Source organism: Scardinius erythrophthalmus, assembly GCF_964197995.2.
Source record: "Scardinius erythrophthalmus genome assembly, chromosome: 2".
NCBI lineage: Eukaryota > Metazoa > Chordata > Actinopteri > Cypriniformes > Leuciscidae > Scardinius > Scardinius erythrophthalmus.
The window spans coordinates 56,213,597-56,237,077 of NC_138222.1; the positions used below are offsets into that span (position 1 = coordinate 56,213,597).

A 23,481-nucleotide genomic window follows, 5' to 3' on the forward strand; every position below is an offset into this window, starting at 1 on the left:
CTCTGATTGGTCAGATGGCCCAGTCTGTTCTGATTGGTCTACTCTGCTCTGATTGGTCAGATGGCCCAGTCTGTTGTGATTGGTCTACTCTGCTCTGATTGGTCAGATGGCCCATTCTGTTGTGATTGGTCTACTCTGTTCTGATTGGTCTACTCTGTTCTGATTGGTCAGATGGCCCAGTCTGTTGTGATTGATCTACTCTGCTCTGATTGGTCAGATGGCCCAGTCTGTTGTGATTGGTCTACTCTCTTCTAATTGGTCTACTCTGCTCTGATTGGTCAGATGACCCAGTCTGTTGTGATTGATCTACTCTGCTCTGATTGGTCAGACTGTTCTGATTGGTCTACTCTGTTCTGATTGGTCAGATGGCCCAGTCTGTTCTGATTGGTCTACTCTGCTCTGATTGGTCAGATGACCCAGTCTGTTGTGATTGATCTACTCTGCTCTGATTGGTCAGACTGTTCTGATTGGTCTACTCTGTTCTGATTGGTCAGAAGGCCCAGTCTGTTCTGATTGGTCTACTCTGTTCTGATTGGTCAGATGGCCCAGTCTGTTGTGATTGATCTACTCTGCACTGATTGGTCAGATGGCCCAGTCTGTTCTGATTGGCCTGCCACTTACAGCATTTTCTCGACATGTCGACAACATGAACCAAACTCTTCCAGTCTCAGCTACAACTAGTGTTTGAGGGTCAAAGTAGACGTTGTTCACTTTGATCTTTGAAACTTTGCAGACTTTTACATTTCACAAAAAGCTATTACACACTGCATGAAAGATAATATTCGAAAAAGCATAACAGTGGCACTTTAAAAAAAAAAACCTGACAGAAAATTGTTCTCAATAACAGACTTGCTGGAAAGAACATTGACAACCATGTGTTTACATGTTTCATTTCGGATTTGCTATCACTTGTTATTCTCTTACCTGGATCTGTGAGCACTTCCTTTGCTGATGCAATATCAATAAACCTTTTCTCTGCCTCTTTCTTGTCTGCTTCAGACTGGAAATTATCAGGATGCCACTGCTGAGCCAGCTTTCTGTATGCTTTTATGATTTCCTGTTTGTTGGCACTCCTGAAAACAAGTGAAAAGAAACAAGAACTTCTGTCAAACAACGTTCTTTTAACAAGTCTGGCCAATTGACATTTCGGTATGGAGATAAAGGTTAGGGTCATGATTTTTCAGTAGTATTACAACATTTTTTTTTACATTACATTTTTTGTAGAGTCTCGTGCGTGACGTCGATGTTCTAACAATGCGGCGCTCAAGTTGAAATAAGTTTAACTTTTAAAAAAACGTGTCTCTAGATCTTGCGGGGTTTTTTTTCTTCACTTCACTGACCTGTGTATGTGAGCGGCCCCTAACACTGTTATTAACATTTCAAAGCAGGATTCTGATCGTCAGTCATTGCCTTACCTGCTGACCCCCAGGATCTTGTAATAGTCCCTCTTGCGAGAAAGCTTGAGGAGCTTCTGTGCCCGATCAAGACCTTCACGAATCTCTTGGTTGTCTTGATCAAACTCCCGAGCCTCCTGATAGTCTTCCACAGCTGAGCAGAGGAACAGAGGAAGTATTTACATACATACAAAATGAAAATCCTGACATGGTATTAAGATGCATTTGGTCGATCTGTTCAGCTGAATACAGGGTCTTGTGATCGAATGTGTTTGAACAGCCACTAAAGACTGTCTACTCTCCTCCAACTGACCTCAAGCGTAACATTATTGTTTTGGTTTGAGGATGAAAAAAGTATCAAACACAATGTTCTCTCACCATTCCTGATTTCTAACACACACTCACAGCGTTCGGCTGATCTTGCGGCTGTCAGAGCAGAAACTAAAGCTGATGCTCTCTGTGTGTTTTTTCCGTCGTCTCCGGTCGTGTTCATATGTAATTTGCGTGAGCTTATTTTATCCATTAGATTGAAAGATCTGAAAAAGCCCAAACATTTCCCCGCCCATAGACCCTCCCCTCGAAGAAATCAGGACAGAAGTGGTTGAAATTGGACAAAAGAGTCGGATTAAAACACCAGGTGTGAACGGGAATGTGTCTCCCTCGTCCACTTGTGATCCGATCGACCAAAACGCATCTTAATACCAAGTGTAAACAGGGCTTATATAGTAATAAATGAGTAAATAATATAAAATAAAATATAAATTCTACCTTTCTCATATTCCTGCAGTAGGATGTAGGCCTCCGCTCGGTCCCGGAGGATGTGGATATTCTGAGGTTCTCTCTGGTGAGCTTCTGAACAAATGTCTAAGGCTTCCTCAGCTTCCTTCATCTGGAGGAGTCACAAGAGTAAACCACAACCAGTGAGATGAAGGCTAGACACCAAAGCCTGACTTGAACATGGTCTTGCACTATTCACCTCTAATGATGTGAAAGAGCACATACCACGTCAATAGTAACTAGAAGGTCCTTTAAATTTGTAATATAACAGCATAATGACTAAATTACATTTTGTAAAGGCACATACTTTGACTAAGCAGAAACAGATCCTCTCCTTTGCTTTATTAATGTAGAACGCAACATTCGGCTCTGTTCGCATCACAGACTCATACTTATCAATGGCTTCCTGATACCTGCCAATCAAGAGCAAAAGACAAAACCAATTAATAAATAGTCTGAATGATGATGATGTCTGCAAAGTCTGGAATGATAGAAAATCATTTTGATAGAAACACTGTTTGATACAGAGCCATTCAAAACCAAGTCAGTAACACTTCTTTTTTTTAAAGAAATTAACACTTGTATTCCGCAAAGATGCATTCAATTGATAAAAATTGATATTAAAGACATTTATAGTGTTACAAAAGATTTATATTTCAAATAAATACAATTCTTTCTTTTCTTGTTCAAAGAATCCAGAAAAAAATCACTGGTTTCCACAAAGCAATAAGCAAGAAAACTGTTTTAAACATTAATAATAATAATAATAATAATAATAATAATAATAATAATAATAATAATAAAAGACATGTTTCTTGAGCATCAAATCATCATATTAGGATGATTTCTGAAGGATCATGTGACACTGAAGACTGGAGTAATGATGCTGAAAATTCAGCTTTACCATCACAGGAATAAATTATATTTCAAAATATGTTAAATTTAATATTTGACAACATTACTGTTTGTGCTGTATATAAAAAAAAATACTAATAATCAAATTTAGTCTTACTGTGCATAAGAAACTTACTTCAAAACCATCACAAAGGTTTGAATGGTAGTGTTTGCAATAAAATAAAATAAATGAACACAAAAATAATTAAAAATTAACTACTATACTTTATAATATCTCATTATAATACTACAACGAATCTCAAATAAAGGCCACTCTAAAAGGGACGGGGAAGAGATGTTTTCAGCACCTCTGTTCTGAGATCAGCTCTTCTGCAGAGTCCAGCTGCTTGCTGAGCTTCTTGACCTGTTTGTAGTGGGCAAAACACTCCTTGTCATCCTGATCCAGCTTCAGACACTCACGGACATGACTGAAAACAGAAACAAAGAAGGAAAGACAAAGTGAACAGCGGCAAAAGAAAGAGACATCTTTCCTTTTAGAATCAGTTTGATATAGTGTTTCTACGGCTACATGCACACGGTCATTGTGTGGGTCTGACAACTGTATTTACTAACAGGTGCGACCCTCGAATTATCCTTAAAACTACCTACAGGAGAAGCTTGAATACTGAATACCAAATTCCTAGCTAAAGAATGCAGCTGTCAATTCAGCATTCCAAAACAAGCCTGACAACTTGACATTTAGCTTGCTGTACATACTTAAGTGAGTCGTGATGCTCGCCTAAACTGTAATGTAGTTGACTGAGTTTGAGGAAGCCTGCTCGGTTGTCCGCACGGAGACGAGTTGCTGGTGTCAGGTCCATAATGGCCTTCCTCGGCTCCCCGAGGCGGATGAAACACTCGGCTCTTAGTTCTCGAGACTCTGGGTCCCACGGAGAGAGCTGGGGAAACAAGAGAAAATGACTACAAGAACAAAGCTAGATGACAACAAGGCATTCACACAGAGGTTTTGAATCTCTAGAGACATTTGATGTGTTATTTGTCTTTGTATTTTATTTGTAGGGCCATTAAAGGTGCAGTAAGCGATTTCTGAGAAACACTGTTGATATTTGAAATCAACCCAAACAAACACACCCCTCACTTCATTGCTCCGCCCACAAAATGTACAACACGCAGTGAAAGAGTCTTTTTATCATAGCTGAAGCGAAGAAGAAAAAATGCTTCACGAAAAATAAAGTGAAAATAAAGCAAAAAATAAACAGTACACTCAACAAAATACAACCATCCCCACTTTCAAAAGCCCTTCTGAGAAATCACTCACTGCACCTTTGAGTTTAACAACTCAAATAAGGGAAAGTGAGATCAACAATTATAATATGATAAGTGATAAAAGGTTAATTCTTTAAGAATACTTGACCTAAACAAAACTTTCATATTTTCAATGAAAAATCTGAAAAAAGATCTGCTTCTAAATAATAAGAAAGCTAAATATTTTCAGGGAATAAATGCTGTTATTCAGCAAGGACGCATTAAATGGATTAAAAGTTACAGTAAAGACATTTAGAAGGTAAAATATTTCTACTTCAAATAAATTCAGTTCTTCTCAACTTATTGAGAACAGAAAATATTCTATTCATCAAAAATATTATACTGTTTTCAACAATGATTAAAATAAATGTTTCTTGAGCGGCAAATCAGCATATCAGAATGATTTCTGACACTGAAGACTGGAGTAATGATGCTGAAAATTCAGCTTTGCGTCACAGGAATAAATTAAATTGTACAATTTATTAAAAAAAGATAACATTTGTTTCAAATCATAATATTACTTCAAAATATTACTGGTTTACTGTATTTCTGAACAAATAAATGGTGAATTCTTTTAAAAACATTAAAATCTCAAAATCTTTGAACAACAGTATAAATTTGCGATTCAGAAGACTTTCAATTAAAGCTGGAATGAATGATTCAATGACTCACTCATTTGTTTCTTTACTGGATGAATCAGCAAAGTCTTCCTAACTCAACATGAGTCTTTAGCCATTTTCAAGAAATTGCTGGACGCACCTTTTTCCTCAACACTTGACCCATTTCTACTAACACTATTCTTTATATCTATTTTTTTTTTAAACTTGCTACGTGTACTCTGCTGGACTAACTGGGACTAGACATGGCTCTTGCATATTGTTGCCCTATTGTTGGTTTGATTGCTTCTATTGTTCTCCTCATTTGTAAGTCACTTTGGATAAAAGCGTCTGCTAAATTATTTAATGTTATGTGATGTAAATGTGCAGCTCTACTTTCAATGTAGTTCACAAGTTCTATAAATATATTTTATGCAAATATTTTGTCTTATTTGGAGCTTTACAGTACCCTGGAAATCCAGAGTTCTCCCGAGAGCACAAGCTGAATTTGCTCAGCGAGTCACTCTGGTGTCGAATAACAGAGCTGTTACAGCGCTGTGACGTCGAAGTCATTAGTAAACATTGCAAGATGGCTATGGATGAACACCAGTTGTTTGAAACGGCTTTGGCCGCTGCAATGAACGAGTTAGACTTGGCTTTTTATCTAAAAGAGGAACAGAAGACGGCGCTCGAATCGTTCCTTTGCAAGAAGGGTGTTTTTGCTGTTTTGCCGACCGGATACGGCAAGAGTCTTATCTACCAGTTAGCGCTGCTGGTAGCTAAGCGTATGGGGCTTGTTGTGATTGGTCGTAGTGTTATCCAATTGCGCTTAGTGAGATTTTCAAATGCATGCTTGGTGCTGCCCCTCGAGCTGGCCGATTTTCATTAGTCGATGCCAGACCATTAATCTTTCAGATTTGGGTCTGGATTTCCAGGCTAGCTTTACAGAATAAATCACATACCAATTTTTCTTGTACTTAAAACATTCTAGAATCTGATAATGATTCTGAGTTTCATGGAAGAAAAAAAAGTCAAATGGCTTTGAAAAAACATGAGGATGAATAAATAATACCTACCATCCTTTTCATTTTTGTGTGAACTATCCCTTTAATATTCCTATAAGCAACACCTGTTGCTGCTGCATGTGTATTGGGTCTCCAGACTAACTCACCTCTATGACTCGCTCCAGCACCTGGACAGTAGTGGTGTAGTCTCCATGGTGATAGGCCTCATGTGCCTCTTCCTGGAGTACCTCCAGCTCATCGGCCTTGTGGAGCTGGTCATGTGCTTCCTCATGATCCGGGGAACGCTTCAGCTGCGAGAGAGAGAGAAGTTAACAGAGCAGACGGCAGGAACAGAACAAGTAGATGCAGAATGTGATCTGGTTTGAGAATGAAGTTGGCAGGTTTTAAAGCAGTGGTCTCAAACCGGTTCCACGGAGGGCCTAGTGTATGCAGGTTTTCTCTTTTACCTTGAACCAAACTGATTGAGTAGGTCACTAATTGGTTAAGATCTCCCCTCACCTGGTAGTCTAGGTCTTAATTGGGCACTAATTGAAGGGAAATACCAAAAACCTGCATACACTAGGCCCTCTGTGGAACCGGTTTGAGACCACTGTTTTAAAGGGATATTCACCCTAAAATGAAAAGTTATCATTTACTCACCCTGGTGTTGTTTTAATGCCGTATGCACTTCCTTCTTTTATGGACCACAAAAGGACGTGCTCGTCCATTTAATGGCAGTGAATAGCAACCAGCATCAAGCTTTTCAAAAAATCATTCAAAAGCATCAGAGAATGATCCCATGCTACATATTACAAGTTTTCTGGGGTTTATGACAGAGTTTGGCAATCAAGGTATGACATCACTTTGTAGGCCAAAACGCAGAAGCAAGTTGCATGTCAACACTTCCGGTTCCACCGTCCCGAAGTCAATGGGTTTATTTAAATGGGGTTTTGGTTATATGGCTGAAATAAAGTCTGTGGTGAGTGACGCAAGCTCAAGACACTTTTGCGTTTTATTCCATGACATAAAATACATCAGTATTACCCCACTCGTGATTTTTTTGGAGCTGTTATGTGTCTTGAAAAAGGCGGTTGCGAGCAAGTGGCTAAATGGGACAACAGAGGCAGTCGAGGAGATTAAACAGGGAAACTCTTTTACAGCATCGTTATGCTAATTGTGCTCTTATAAACTTTTCTAACTTCAACGTCCTGGGAAAATGTTTTTTTTTTAGATAAAAGCTGAAAGAGTTGTCAGAAGCTTAGTGATGGTGACGGTGAATTCATGAGACGGTGGTGTAGTTTGTTTATAGTCTACCTTTAGCTTTTAACTTCTGGCGACTGCTGCATTTAGGCTTATAAAATTCATGAAGGTTGTGTTCATCTCTAAAATTTGATGGACAAAACGTGCAAGTATCATAAACTTTTGTTGATCACAGAGCTTGTTTTAGCAATAATCCAAAAGCCTATGTGAAAATCCTATTGGGTTTTTCTGGAGGGAACCAGCATGATGCTAACAGCCGGTTGGCCTACAAAGTAAGAGCCACAGTTCACTCCGACTCGCCCAGTCGAAAAAGCACAAGATGTGAGAAATCAAGACTAAATGAAATACAATCCATGTACTTTTTTACTCTCTGAGGTGAATATATATGTTGTGTTTGTCGCAACAAGAAGTTATGTTCACATCTGTCGACTTTCATCAGACAACCGGGGTCTAGTCCGGAGATATTCAAACTCAGTGAAGAAAGTACACAGATACTTTTTTGGGGATTTCTAGGCATTGTATTTCACATCGCGTTTTCACTAGTCTTGATTTTTCACATCTTGTGTGCTTTTCCTGGTTAAACACTACATTAAATTTCAGGTTGTGTTTCACCAAACCCTCTCGTAAACCCCCAGAACACTTGGAATATACGGCACGTGTAACATGGGATCATACTCTGTGATACTTCTGCATCTTTTTTGAAAAGCTTGACGTTGGTCTCTATTCACTGCCATTATATGGACGAGCACAGGAGGGACTTTATCATCTCCTTTTGTGGTCCGAAAAAGAAAGAACGGCATAAAAAAAAAAAAAAAAAACCAGGGTGTGTAAAAGATCATTTTTCATTTCAGGGTGAACTATCCCTTTAAGGGAATTGTTGTACTCACTACCGCTTGGAAGTCTTCTCTGGCCTCTTGAGTACTTCCTTGTTTCAGCAGAATATTACCCCTCTGCAGTCTGGCCTGAAAACATGCACACACCATACTGAGCGTTTACACCTATAACCCAGTTTGTATCACAACAACAAAATGTAACTCACAGCGAGGAAGTCTGGCTTGAGCTGAATGGCTTGGGTCAGGTCTGGCAGCGCTGACTTGGACTTGCCCATGGCCAGGAAAACGGCGGCCCGTTTGTAGTACGTCAGGTAGTTCTTAGAGTCGCCCTCTATTTAGGAAGTTTGAATTTGTTAGTGAAGTGTAACAAAATCTTTTATTCATTTTTTAATGATCTACATAAAGTGAAATGAAATGCATTTTTAGTACTGAATAGCAAAATAATTAAGCTACCGTTCAAGTCTCTTCTGCTCACTGTGTTTATTTGACCCCAATCTTTTGAACAGTAGTTTAGCTTTCATGTGTGATGATTGTGAGTGTGTGAGTGTGTGTGTGCATGGGTCTTACCCACAGCTGAATGATAATGAGACAGGGCCTCAGCTAACTGTCCGGCTGCCAGCAGCTTACGGCCCATTTCCAGATGATGCTCGATCTCAACAGGTGTGGCGCCTAAAACACCTGAAACAAAGCGACTTACACATGACACCAGGCCTCTGACATTTTGGAGTGAATTAAATGAAAAATGACTGGATGTCAGAACGGCTTCTTCCTGGGGCAGCTTTAAAAAAACCCATCTGCCTCATGGGATTGAGTTGCCATGCTTTATACACGTTTACATCTACACACCCAAAAGGTAAGCATTTCTGTAACATCATAAAAACAAAACTCCTTTGCATATTGTGTTTCGGTTCACAATGGCAGCACAAAAAGTGAAAGCAAGCAGGATTGATTTGGAAAACAAAACTTAAAATTACAAACTACCTCCTCTGCTTACTTTCTATCACTTCTAAACCTCGTGAAGTACCTTGGAATTACACATCAAACAAATCATGATTTATGTACAAAACAGCATTACCATGGTATTACTATTGTACTTGTCATTTTGTGTGAAATCAGACCAGTCAGGGAATGTGCTTCAAATCCTACTGAGCTGTCAATACAGTATACTTGTGTATTAGATGGCATTAAAATTGTGTCTAGATACGCATATCACTAAGTTTTATAAGCCAATGTGACTTTAAACTATTTTTCGAAGGACTTCTTCTTTGTCACTTCCTGTTGAGCACCTGTAAACCTATCATGATAGAGTAAAGTATCGTCAGATTATGATGCCATGGTGTTCTGATATATATTTCATGATTAACATATGTGTACAATGGTATTTTAAGTGGTAAGTGGCAATACCGTAGTATTAACATAGTACATGTCCAAAGACATGGTAATATTTTGTACTTCCCGGACAACTTAGTCCAGGAAACCTGACAAAACCTGAAATCCTTTGCATATAAACATAATCTCATGTATGGAAGAAGAATAAGAGTGAGATCTCACCGTCCAGCTGTAGGTCCAGGACCACACAGAGCAGAGACAGGGAGGACAGGACACTGTTCAAACCTCTCCGCCGTCCCGAATCCATCATGACATCTATCAATCACACCCCCGATACACAACCGTATGTCTTTCCACTGTGCTTCACAACAAGCAATAAGACAGAAAGAGTGTTTATACTCAGATCACCATAACAGCGGCATATCCGGCATTCTTGGCGAGGAGATGTTTCTGTTGTCCGGGTTATAAATATGTCCGAGTTGAATAAAGGAATGCGAAACTCTAGTTCCGTGTGTCTCTCAATAAGTGGATGATACTTTGTATTGAGTTGTTTCTTAGCCCCGTGTGACAGTGACTGTGCACAACAGCTGTCGGACACGAACTTTACGAAGTCTCCTCTTGCTGAACCTCTTAGGTGTACAATTCAAATCGCCCTACATTTCAGCGCGGTGACATCCGTGTTTGTCGACGAACGTGGTCTCGTCCCATTGGCCGAATTATTTTAGCGCACTGGACGAACACGCCCACATCTAAGCAATGGACTGATAGTTGATATATGACCCATCATCCTTTACTAGAGATGAAAAGTCTATTCTCGCCTCGACGAGTCTCGGGAGTAAAGGAAACCGTGGAGACCATGGTAAATATCTGTATTATATAATATTATATTATATTATATTATATTATATTATATTATATTATATTATATTATATTATATTATATTATATTATATTATATTATGTTTTATAAAGCACCTATAGCATTATGGAATAGAATACAACATAAAAGAATCACCAAGTCTCGTAGTAAAGGAAACCGTGGAGACCATGGTAAATATCTGTGTTTAAACTATTCTATTCTATTCTATTCTATTCTATTCTATTCTATTCTATTCTATTCTATTCTATTCTATTCTATTCTATTCTATTCTATTCTATTCTATTCTATTATGTTGTGTTTTATAAAGCCCCTATGGCATTATGGAATAGAATACTTAAAAGAACCACCAAGCTTCTGTAGTAAAGGAAACTGTGGATACCATGGTAAATATATGTCTGGTCTGTTCTGTTCTGTTCTGTTCTGTTCTATTCCAATATATTCTATTATGCTGTGTTTTATAAAGCTCATAGCATGATGGAATAGAATACAACATACAATAATCACCCAGTCTTGGTAGTAAAGGAAACCGTGGATCCCATGGTTAATATCTGTCTATTCTATTCTATTCTATTATGCTGTGTTTTATAAAGAATCACCCGGTCTCGGTAGTAAAGGAAACCATGAATACCATGGTAAATAGCTGCCTATTCTATTCTATTCTATTCTATTCTATTATGCTGTGTTTTATAAAGAATCACCCGGTCTCGGTAGTAAAGGAAACCATGAATACCATGGTAAATAGCTGCCTATTCTATTCTATTCTATTCTATTCTATTCTATTCTATTCTATTCTATTCTATTCTATTCTATTCTGCTGTGTTTTATAAAGCTCCTATAGCATGATGGAATAGAATACAACATAAAAGAATCACCCAGTCTTGGTAGTAAAGGAAGCCGTGGATCCCATGGTAAATATCTGTCTATTCTATTCTATTCTATTCTATTCTATTCTATTCTATTCTATTCTATTCTATTCTATTCTATTCTATTCTATTCTATTCTATTCTGCCGTGCATATGGGATAGAATACAACATAAAATAATCATCCAGTCTCGGTAGTAAAGGAAACCATGGAGACCATGGTTAATATATGTCTATTCTGTTCAATTCTGTTCTGTTCATTTATGCTGTATTTTATAAAGCTCCTAGAGAATTTAGGAATAGAATACAACATAAACGAATCATCCAGTCTCGGTTGTAAAGGAAACCGTAGTTTCCACTGTATTTAATTGCTATTGTTAGTGATAGGCCTATGTATATCAGAACAAATGAAAATAAGTTTAAGTAGTGTAAATGATCAAATTTTGAAAGTAAAAGTATTATTGTTGGCATTACGTGAGCCGTGTCAATAAAACAATAAAACATCCCTAAATACATAATGGCCTTTTTAATGTCATGTATGTTTAATGTTTGTATAAAATACAGCATATAAAACAAGGTCATTTGTACAAATAAATGGAGAAAAGATCATCAACACATTATGCATTCTTTTCTATATATACCTTGATTCATGTAACTACGGCAAAAGAATTCTGAACCAAATTGAAGCATTTTCATTGTGTAATTCCTATTCAGTGAATCAACTCTTTCATTCTGTATAATGTTCTCCGAGGTGTTTTTGCACAGCAAAACTGACATGGTAACATTTGACATGATTTACGACGTATTCTTAGGAGGCCAAAAACTGCCAGTGCGTCTCTATAAATATTTACATAATTGCACAGACGGAATATTAACAGTCAAATGTTTGCCCATAATTGCTTCATTTAGACGTAGGCATTTCTTCCATAAGTGCTCTGAGCTTCTCTCCTGGATGTGGACGTTGAGTAAACCGTTTCTCGCGTGGGCTGGTAGGGGTAACCACTGCAAGAACGACAGAAACACACAGATTCATTAAAATAACTAGAATGGGGAAAATATTATAGGAGCACATTACGATTAATGAAAAGAGAACAGAAGTGTGTGAGTGAGTGTGAGCAACAAAGCAACTCACGTCTTCTCGTTTGAGCCTAATTTGCAGCTGCACATGAGACAAGCCCCTCCACAGATGGAGAGAACACCCGAGGCCCAGCCGATGTATAAAGCCTCCCCAATCTCATACCTACGGCACACCACAAAAACAACGAAAACATATTCAGCTCACTTCACTGTAACATACATAAGTTTCACTCGTTATTAAAATTGCTTTGAAACTAAAGTTAAAGGCCCACTGAAGTGCCTTGAAACACACAGCATTATTCAGTGAAACAGGAAGAGAGGGCGGGACCTATTGAACAGCTCTTCCCTTTTTTTTTTAAATAGCCAATAGCGTTTAGTTTATATATCACAGTTCGGCTAGAGCCGTTAAGCCGCCGTTTCCTCATAATCTCCTCCATATCGCTTTAAAATATAGCATTTTTGTGGTCTTGCGCATATGAACCATATAGAAAATAGTAAATGTGTGAACAAGTGACCGATTTTAGCCGCAGTTTCAGCGTCAATTTATATTGTAGGGGCGGAGCTTCAGATTCTAGAGAGCATTTGATTGGACAGAAAATCTGATGATAAGATGAAGTGCAGAGTGATGTCATCAAAATCATTGATTTTGAGAGTGAGAAACTAAGTTTTGAATGCTTATATATCTTCTAAATGTGAATTTTGTCATTGTTTTGGAGCACACTAGCTTATAGATAACAGTAAGCATATTCATATTCATACTAAAAGCTAAAAAAACGTCAATTTTGATTTCATGGGGACTTTAAAGTGTGATGATATTTTCTATTGTGACGTGTATTCGGGTGAAATGGCTTCTTGGAGGAAAAAATGTAGGGAAGGACTTGATTTTGCCCGTCTGTAATTGAATGGATGGTTGTGGTTTGCAACTGGCCAATCTCATGTGAGTGACAGGTCGTCCCACCCTCACGCCAGTAAACACACGGCCCTGTCCCAAATGGCACACATGCACTTCATATGCACTTACGGTCGTGTGGACTTATAATAGCCACCGCGTGCACGTGATAATGAAGTCCATGAGACTGTAGGACAGGGTTCCTCAAATCAAACACACCTGAGCCAGTCAGGACTGCTGGATTTGGGGAATTGTCCTGTTTTTCATTTTATTCCTGTTACACTCTCAGAAAAAAAAGGTATAAGAGCTGTCACTGGGGTGGTACCTTTTCAAAAGGTACGCTTTTATACCTCATTTACCCCTGAAGGGTGCATATTAGTATCTTAAAGGAACATAATATTATCTAAAGTGTAAATATTAATATCTTTTCAAAGGGTACTGGTCCAGTGACAGATTTTGTACCTTTTTTTCTGAGAGTGAACAGACTGTGAGGTTTGGGCAATCCTATAAGATCATTGCAGACCACACTGTACGACATGATTAAATTATATAATAAAATACTATTCAATTACCAGGCTAAAAAAATTGCACCCGGCCTCGATACGCCGCACCCGCACTGAAAGCGAGACTTCTCCCCGACGGTCAAAGCAGCTTTACGTCACGTACAAATATTTTGATTATAGCCTACACATTTAGTAAAGCACAGTAGGGCAATTCAGTAATAGTCTGCAGTTTATTTAAATAAATAGGCTACTTGGTAAACCCGTGCAGCCAGAGGCACCTGTTGGATGTGAGTAGAGTGGAGTCAGCAGGGGGCAGCATTTCCCTCTAAACTCTTTAAAAGTGAGATCTTACTCACTTTTGCCCGGGGTAGAGCGGGTTGAAGAACTGTTGAGTGATATTTGCAGCGTACCATGACACTGATACCATCGTGCACAAACCTTTACAAGAGATCAAAAACATAGCCATAAAGATTAACAGATAACAGCAGTAACGCATCCTGATGAGTGAATCTAAGATAGCATGCATGCATGTGTAGGCCTACATTCCAGTCGTCATTCTATAATATTGATGTTAAATAATATGAATGTGTTTTACCCTGCAGAAGGAAGAGTACGCCTCCGGTTCCGGCGAGTCTGCCCTTCAGGAGGTAGTTCTCCCCGCCGGCCTTCGAGCACTGCATGCCGATGAGTGTCGCGACCACCGCGAACGAGCCGCACACCACAGCCGCGATCACCAGCGCGCGAGACGCCTGGATATAACCTGCGCGAGGAGGAGAGAGATAGCCTAATCATACACTGATACACACGTGCTGCCTGAAACACATGTTACAGTAGTGCTGAAAAAGAGTTGGGTATAAAATATGAAGGACTGTAAATACAAGAATTAGCCTACCTAAAGATAGCCTATACAAATAAACAGCATAAGAAAGAAAGAAAGAAAGAAAGAAAGAAAGAAAGAAAGAAAGAAAGAAAGAAAGAAAGAAAAATATAAATGAATTACTATAAATAAATAAATAAATAAATAAAGGAAGGAAGGTAGAAGTGAAAGACCGACAAAGAAAATGCATAACTAACGAACTAAATAAATATATAGCCTAGTAAATAGTAGTAAACAAATACATTAAGTCAAATAAAATCAAATTGCTTGACCGAGAACGAATAAATAAATAAATAAATAAACTTAAAGAAGGAAAGACCAAAGAAGAAAATACATAAACAGTAGGCTAGTAGGCTACACAAATAAAGGCAAATAAATATAAAATATTTACTGAACTGAGAACGAAAAACAAACAAACAAATAAATAAAGACCTACAACGAAATAGCCTACATAAATTAATAGTAGTAAACAAATAAATTAAAGTCTAATAAATATAAATAATTACTGGACTGAGAGATAGATAGATAGATAGATAGATAGATAGATAGATAGATAGATAGATAGATAGATAGATAGATAGATAGATATAAAATAAAATAAAAAATACATTAATAAATATTAAACAGTAACAAATATAGAAAGACAAATAAATATAAAATATTTACTGAACTAAGAACGAATAAATTAATAAAAAGCCTAAATAAAAAAAAAGAAAGACTGGCAAGGAAAATACATAAATAATAAACAGTATTAAAAAAAAGGAAAAAAAAGAAAGACAAATAAATATCAAATATTTACTGAAGTGAGAAAGCAAATAAATAAATAAATACATAGGCCTAAATAAATAAAGACCGACAAAGAACATAAATTCCTGGACTGAGAAGGAAAAATAAAGAAAAAAGCCTATATAGCAGTAAACAAAATAAACATAAACATTGAAGGGACTAAACAGATAAGAAACAAACCAAAAAAAGAAAGAAAGAAGGCAAGAAAGAAAGATAATTGCTCTAAATTATTCACAAAACATGCGTGCTGATGTGAGAAAATTCATGGTCACCAAAGTTCCCGCCAAAATTACATTTCTTTACATTGTTTATGTATGACAGTGGTCGCTAATATCAAGTTTCTACACCTGCGATGGTGAAATGATTAGTTTGAGAGGTGTTTTGTACCGGACAGGGCGAGCAGCGAGGGGAACTCGCGGCAGTTGTGCACTCCGGTCGAGTCCGTGGCGCAGGACATCCACAGGTTCTCGTACAGGGTGGAGGTGGTGATCACCGTCCCGTCCAACGACGACACTTTCCAGTAGCGGTTCGGGATTGTGATGCCAACCATGACCCAACTCACAAAGCCCAGAAACAAAGCTACGGCTTCAATAACCGGATCCATGGCTGCGTTTAGATCACACCGGCTCCTAAATCATCCACAATCAACGGCAGTATTCCTGAGTTAGGTATTGCTCTGCTTTATTTAGGCTTTGCTGAGAAATTATTTGGCTATTTATTTCCAGGTGTTGTTGATTTCGCGAGCTGAGCCAGTATTTCCATGGAGAGCGAGATTACACCAGTGTGACACTCAAAACGTGTTGTTAAAAGCAGCGGTCATTTATAGGCTCTGTTTGCCCTCCCCTCTCCTGTCCTGCTTTTGCATTTTACACCCCGAAACTAAACAGCTGGTTATCACTAAAGTCCAATGGTCGTGGCCTGACCTTTACTGGCAAATTATGCATCGGTTATGCTGTATGGACTCAAACACATCGCACACTGTAAAATGTGATTATTGACCGACTTCAATGTGAGGAAGAAACCCGTTGCCACTGAAAAGTATAGGCTAAATAAACTTCACTCCAGATTTAAATATAGCCTATGTGTTAGGCCTGTAGGCCTATCTAAAATATAGCTATATCACATTATACAGTTCAAAAGTTTGGGTTTTGGTAACACTTTATTTGGGGTCCAATTAACTAGGCTATATTAACTATAGTTGTTTATTAGCATGCATATTAATAGGATATTGGCTGTTTATTAGTACTTATAAAACATATATCAATGCCTTTTTCTGCATTACCCTATGCTACATCCCTTATACTCAATACCTAGACTTAACAGCTACTAACTATTACTAAGCAATTAGTTTATTGAGGCAAATGTCATAGTTCATAGTTAGTTAATAGTGAGAATTGGCAACGCATTCTCATCCTAGGGCGTGAGAACGGGCTGGAATTGGACCCTAATCTAAAGTGTGTTCAAGTTTAAAAAAAATGTTTTAAAATATCTTATACTCACTCACCTTCTTATACTCATCTTAAACTAACTTTAATTAATTAGTTTATTAGTTCGCCAAAGCAGGTCCCAAACCCGGGTAAAGTAGGAGGGTTGGGCGTGGGGTTGGTAAACCCACCCCCAACACTTTTGGCAACCCCATCCCCAACACCAAACACTTTTATCAAAGTGTTATTTTGATAAAACACGGTAATACTGTGAAATATTTATTTTAATATATTTTATTCTTCATCAGTACTCCAGTCTTCAGTGTCACATGATCCTTCAGAAATCATTTTATGTACTGCTCAAGAAAAGTATTGATTTCGTTAAAAAAAAATCGTACTGACAGCCAGCAACTTATTTCTCTTGCTCGCAGCCTCGTAATGTACTTTGCTAATAAGTCAAAAGAAGTTGAAAATATATTTCCAGCTATACAGCTGCTGCTGAGAGTGACATTTAGACGAACATGTAAATACGTTCTGCATGCTTTCATCTCTCAATAAAAACCTGCACACAACAAAATGACAGCGGTGAGAAAACAGCAGTTAAGAAAGCATCTAATCATAGCGAAGTGTAGCCTATGTATTTACAAAAGCTCTGCAATTCATCGGCATGTCAAAAGATTATGTTATATATATTTGAGACTATATAGATCTGGCTATGTGAGACTAGCATGAATGAATCCCTTTTCTTTGCATGTCACATTGACATTAGCTCTTTCAGCATTATCCTGAACATTGTACAAGCATTCGTTTCACGCGTCACATTTTTTTGTGACTTTTTTTTTTCTACAGGCTTTCATAGACAACCTATAGGAAGTCGAGGAAGGTCTCGTTTTTTATATTTCGTTACAAGCTGTTCACACATAGGCAATAAAGAGCGATTAATACATGGAAATTCGGACAAATAGCCAGTTTAAAACATGCAGTGACTAGGCTACGCCAATTTTTTTTAATTCTTTCAAACGTTAACCTGGCTGGCCTAATAATAATAGATAGTTTTAGTGGATGCTAACCAGAAGTTTAGTCAAATGTTTTGGATCTTTTCTAAAAGGACACTATCAAAAGAGGGAAAATGGGAACTACTGGGTGCAGTGATTAAATGAACAACTGAAGAAGCTGTTGAGAGTGTTTATCAACTACAGCCTTTATCCCTATAGTCTCATTATCAGTCTCTCTGCTTCAGATATCCTCATATATTCATCAGCTGGCTAACAGACCAGCACACGCACAGTCACTAAACCTCAAGGAATCGACGTCATAGTCAGGTCAGGTTGTTTAATTTTCATTTAGTTTATACAGGGTTCACTGAACACTGAAATACTTGTGAAAAGACCTAAACAAGACACACAGTAGGAAGACATTTTGCATACACTCACAAAGTTAAATAAAAAATAAAGATAAAGTAACTCATAATGACATGATTAAGTAAATGGTGCATATACCCTATACTCTCCCTGTTAAAAAAAAAGAGAAACTCTACAATGTAATGCACATATTATAAGAATATATTAAAAAGGATTACTATAACCACAGGCAATGTTTTATCAACACATTTAATTAAATATTACATTATTCCTGCCACACACCTGGCTAATGTCTCCGATTAAGTGTTTCAACATTTACAAGAAATAGGAATTAGTCACTGATGATATCACAGAAATGCCTACAAAAAGACCAACATGTTTAAAAAAGCAAATGACAAGCAAAGCCTTCATTAATGTTTAATAACTAAGAAGGAAAAATATCCATCTCTGAAAAAAAAAAAAAAAAAAGATAATGTTAATAAAATATGACACACCAGAGGCTGAAGTTCATGATGCAATAAACAAAACTTTCAGATTTGACAATAAGTATCCTAGTCAGGTCCCAAAATAGATAAATAGCCCTGGATAAGATGCAGTAGGCATTTTTGAGGAAAAGTACTTCAAGTGTTGTTTCTATATGATTTTTAGGTGCTGAATCCATTTCTGCCGTATAACAAGTTGTAAACATCACTGTTTTGGCATAAACAATAAAAACAAAATGGCTGCCAAAAAAAAAAAGTTTTAATGCATTTGTTGCAGTTTAAACATTAAACATTAGAACTAAAACTATGCATTCTCAGAATATTTAAACATGTAAACAATGAAAAAACAACATTAACATGAAAGGGATAGTTTTTAATGGCTGCTGGAATTATGCCAAGGTACACTGGGAAGCATATATCAGTGGAAATATGCAATTATGCCCAGCCCGAAGGGGGGGACTTGGAATACACATGACCCCAGGGGGCTGCATATTGAGAATCACTGGGGTGTCCAGCTGCAGGTGGAATATTTCAAACCCAGGGGTGGCAAGGTAGCTTGCCGAGGGAAAGACACATGCTCAGAGAGGCTTACAGTGGACTACACACGTGGGGGTTGCCCAGAGGCCGTGTTAGGTGTCGCCCAGCCTGCAGATCTACATATGTCTGTTGGCGAGGCGCCATGCGCTAGAGCCCAAGAGGATGCCACACTCCGGGTGGAGCAGGCCGTCACATCAAGGGGGCATGGTCGACCTTGCTGCTGGTAAGCCAAAGCAATGGTGTCCACTATCCAGTGAGACAACCTTTGCTTGGAGAGAGCCTTTCCCTTCAGCTTCCCACCATGACAGACAAAGAGCTGGTCTGAAGTCCTGAAACAATGCATCCTGTCTATGTAAGTATGGAGGGTGCGTACTGGACAGAGCTGTGCCAAGGCTGGGTCTGCGTCCTCCAAGGGCAGCGCTTGCAGGTTCACCACCTGGTCTCGAAAGGGTGTGGTGGGAACCTTGGGCACATATCCAGGCCGGGGTCTCAGGATCACGTAAGAGTTAGCCGGTCCAAATTCCAGGCACGTTTCGTCACCCGAAAATGCCTGCAGGTCCCCTACCCTCTTGATGGAGGCCAATGCAACCAGGAGCACTGTTTTCATTGACAGGAACTTAAGCTCCACTGATTGCAGAGGCTCAAAGGGAGCACTCTGCAGGGCAGTTAAAACCACAGAGAGGTCCAAAGAGGGAACGAGAGGAGGGCGAGGAGGATTCAGTCTCCTCGCTCCTCTCAGGAAACTGATGATCAGGTCGTGCTTTCCAATGCACTTACCATCAACTGCATCATGATGTGTGGCAATGGCGGCACCATACACTTTCAGGGTGGAGGGAGACAACCTTCGCTCCAACCCTTCTTGCAAGAAGGAAAGCACGACACTGATCGGGCCTTTCGTGGGTTCTTTAAGTTTAGAAGAACACCAGTTGACAAAGAGGTTCCACTTCAACGCATAGGCATGTCTCGTGGACGATGCTCTAGTCTAGCGGAAGTGATGGTAGCCACCACCGCTGGTGGTAGGGTACTCAAACCTGCCTCGTCCCATCCAGGAACCACACATGGAGGTTTCAAAGATCGGGACGAGGGTGCCATAGGGTGCCCCGTCCCTGAGAAAGCAGGTTCTTTCTCAGAGGAATTGGCCAGGGAGGTGCTGTCGCGAAGAGTACTAGTTCTTGGAACCAGGTGCGGTTGAGCCAATACGGGGCAACCAAAATTACCTGCTCCTCGTCCTCCCTGATCTTGCGCAAAGTCTACGTAAGAAGGCTCACTGGGGGAAAACGCATACTTGCAGAGGCCCCGCGGCCAGCTGTGCGCCAGTGCATCCGTGCCGAGCGTGCCCTCGGTCAGGGAATAAAACAGGTCACAGTGGCAAGAGTCGTGGGAGGCAAACAGATCTACCTGTGCGTCCCCGAACTGATCCCAAATCAGATGAACCGACTGGGGATGGAGTCCCCATTCTCCAGCGAGAGGCCGAAACCGAGACATATCAGCTGCACGGTTCAGGTCTCCCGGGATATAAATGGCTCGAAGCGACCTCAGATGCTTCTGACTCAATATGAGGAGGTGGCAGGCGAGTTGCGACATACGGCGGGAGCGCAGACCACCTTGTCGGTTGATGTACGCTACTGTGGCGGTATTGTCTGATCGTGCTGACCCCTGAGCAACGCACAGAAGCAGTGCAGGGTGAGACGTACAGCCAGCAACTCGAGGCAATTGACATGCCAAAGGCGCTGGGGTCTTGTCCAGGAGCCTGCGGCAGCATGTCCATTGCACATGGCGCCCTAGCCCATTATGGAGGCATCTGTTGATACAACAACATGCCAGGAAACTCGTTCTATGGGCACTCCAGCCCATAGAAAACTGAGGTTCGTCCACGGGGTGAAGGTCTGAAGGCAGTCACTGGGACTCGGAGCGTGCCTTGTTGCCATGCCCACCTCGGGACTTGATCGCGAAGCCAAAGCTGAAGCGGTCTCATATGAAGCAAGACGAGCGACGTTACTGCGGCTGCGGATGCCATATGCCCCAGGAGCCTCTGAAATAGTTTCAGTGGAAACGCACTCTTGCCCTCGAACTGACGAAGGCAAATTAGCAGTGACTGCGCGCGCACGCACATGGCGACCGAGTCGATTTCCATACCGAGAAAAGAGATCCTCTGCACGGAGCAGAGTTTGCTCTTCTCCCAGTTGACTCGAAGGCCCAGACAAGCTAGGTGCCGCAGCACTAGGTCCCTGTGTTCGCAAACCTTGTCTCGAGAGTGAGCTAGGATCAGCCAGTCGTCGAGAGGAACAAGGGCTGCCTCGACAACCTTTGTGAAGACGCGAAGAGACAGGGCTAGCCCGAAAGGGGGAACCGCGCACTGGTATGCCTGCCCCTCGAATTATATATATATATATATATATATACTGGTATGCCTCATTTGCATATGTAAACATGACATTTCAGAAAACTTGTAATACAAAAAATGTCTGTCTCTATGTAAGTGAAAAACTGGAAAGGTTTTATGGTGATATCTATAACTTAAAATTTTTACCCTATCCACCTGTAGTGTTTTGGCTTTGAATAATGCACCTATTGTTTCAATGACAATTACAAGAAAATGGGACCCTTATTTCAATGTTATACGATGGATCCTTATTCGGGAGACATTGAACTTTCTAAAAATGTGGTATAACAACTTTTCCTCAAAAATGCCTACAGGGTTACACAATCTTGAAGATTCGGACCTGACTATCCAGATTATTGTGAAATCTCTCCGAAGAACATGAAGACTATTGATTTTAAGGTCTTACTGTACGAAGACCTATAAGTGATTAACTTATTTTATTGATTTGAGACTAAGATATTGCTGAAAATAGGCAAAATGGCAAACCGTATCTTGGAAGGTTAACATACCTATTTCCAAATCAATTCTTAGTAAAAGGAAATAAGTATGTTGCAATACATGGTTTTGTAAATCTGTATCATGAAAGGATCAATCTATCTGTGACTTATCCATCCATCCATCCATCCATCCAAATTAACAATATGCTGGATTTAGACCACAATCATTTATTAGTATGGTTTAGGGCCTTCGTTTGCAGCCAATACAGCATCATTTTGTCTTGGGAATGACAGAAACAAGTCCTTCACAGTGTCCAGAGGGATTTTGATCCTTTCTTCTTCCAGAACGGTGGACAGGTCACAATGTGATGCTGGTGAAGGAAAACGTTTTCTGACTTGCTCTTCCAAAGTACCCTAACGTGGCTCAAAAATATTTAGATCTGGTGACACTGCAGTACATGGGAAATGTTCAACTTCACTTTCATGTTCATCAGTGTGTGTGTGTATTGGTGCATTATCATGCTGATCCAGGTGAAACATTATTGAATGGTTCGGCAGTCCTTCACTCTCAGAAAAAAAAGGTACAAAGCTGGGCAGTACCCTAAGGTACAAAAGCTAAAATGAACTAATATGTACATTTAAAGTACTAATATGTACACTTGAGGAACTAATATGTACTTTTAAAGTACTAATATGTACCTTTAAGGTAAGTACCATTTAGGGGTAAATAAGGTGCAAAGATGTACATTTTCGCTTTTGTACCTTAGTGTACTGCCCCAGTTACAGCTTTTTACTTTTCTTGGCAGTGACGCACACATCAAGAACAGTAGAGAATGCTATGATAATACTAGGATGTTGCGCATCTTTGGGGTTTCCCCACACCGTAGTCCCACGGATGTTGGAAAGACAGTGAAGGTGGACTCATCAGAGAACATGTTTCATATTGTCCACAACCCAAGATTTGCACTGTTGGCACCAATGAAACAGGCATTTGGCATTGGCATGAGTGACCAAAGGTTTGGCTATAGCAGCCCGACCATGAATATTGACTCTGTGGAGCTCCAGACCAAACAGGAGAGTCGAGGTGCACATTTAATTCTGCAGCGAGTTAGGCAGCTGTGGTTTTATGTTTTTTGAATGCAACCAGGATAAGCACCTGGACATCCCTTTCAGATAGACTCCTCTTGCGTCAACAGTTGGATTTGGTTTTTCCTACGTGGAGATATGCCAACATTACACATATCTCTCGAGACAGCACAAAGACTTGCTGTCCTGGTCACAGATGAGCCAGTGAGACGCACAACAACAATTTATTAGGGATGCACCAATATGAACATTTTGGCTGACACCGATAACCGATAATTCTTTATATTTGAAAGCTGACAACGATACATTGGCCAATAAATCTAAATCAACATTTTTATATCATGTCAATATGGACCAAAGTCTCTGAGGAATGTTTCCAGCACCTTGTCGAATCTGCCACAAACTGTTCTGAGGGAAACCTTTTGGTCCAACCCGCTTACAATAAAGTGGCCGGTGAGTATGTGTATGTAAGGGATAATGTATAGCGAGGCGGTTGTTATAGCGAATAACAACCCGCGAAGCGGAGGGGTCTTGAATCAGACTGA

The 23,481-nt window shown here is 39.6% G+C and overlaps 2 protein-coding genes across 2 annotated transcripts in view; both read right to left on the reverse strand.

Moving 5' to 3' along the window:
* dnajc3b (DnaJ (Hsp40) homolog, subfamily C, member 3b) overlaps positions 1-10,059 on the reverse strand; it is a gene marked incomplete at its 3' end in the record, with an annotated part of 10,454 nt that extends 395 nt beyond the window's left edge. The window contains exons 1-12 of the mRNA XM_081390215.1: positions 9,762-10,059; positions 9,576-9,668; positions 8,592-8,702; positions 8,231-8,355; positions 8,079-8,153; positions 6,099-6,242; positions 3,783-3,964; positions 3,374-3,493; positions 2,479-2,584; positions 2,163-2,283; positions 1,416-1,548; positions 884-1,073 (exon numbers count right to left, since the gene is read on the reverse strand). Coding sequence (XP_081246341.1) covers positions 884-1,073; positions 1,416-1,548; positions 2,163-2,283; positions 2,479-2,584; positions 3,374-3,493; positions 3,783-3,964; positions 6,099-6,242; positions 8,079-8,153; positions 8,231-8,355; positions 8,592-8,702; positions 9,576-9,663 — 1,395 coding nt within the window. The 5' untranslated portion in view covers positions 9,664-9,668; positions 9,762-10,059. The remainder of the gene's footprint in view (positions 1-883; positions 1,074-1,415; positions 1,549-2,162; positions 2,284-2,478; positions 2,585-3,373; positions 3,494-3,782; positions 3,965-6,098; positions 6,243-8,078; positions 8,154-8,230; positions 8,356-8,591; positions 8,703-9,575; positions 9,669-9,761) is intronic.
* A 1,484-nt stretch (positions 10,060-11,543) lies between these two features.
* On the reverse strand, positions 11,544-16,237 carry cldn15a (claudin 15a). Its single transcript, XM_081356657.1, has 5 exons — positions 15,614-16,237; positions 14,159-14,323; positions 13,920-14,001; positions 12,227-12,334; positions 11,544-12,096 (listed from the first exon to the last, which is right to left on the reverse strand). Exons 1-5 carry the CDS (start codon positions 15,828-15,830, stop codon positions 12,000-12,002), a joined length of 669 nt encoding a protein of 222 aa, XP_081212783.1. The 5' UTR covers positions 15,831-16,237; the 3' UTR covers positions 11,544-11,999.
* Between the last annotated feature and the right edge of the window lie 7,244 nt (positions 16,238-23,481).

Bases quoted from the DNA above. Each gene is read 5' to 3' on its own strand.
- cldn15a (XM_081356657.1), bottom strand. From the start codon at position 15,830: ATGGATCCGGTTATTGAAGCCGTAGCTTTGTTTCTGGGCTTTGTGAGT. The intron at 14,324-15,613 runs GTACAAAACACC...CTCCTCGCGCAG, and splicing joins CTCGCTGCTCGCCCTGTCCG to GTTATATCCAGGCGTCTCGC. The intron at 12,335-13,919 runs GTGAGTAAGATC...GGTGTGCCGTAG, and splicing joins CCGCTCTACCCCGGGCAAAA to GTATGAGATTGGGGAGGCTT.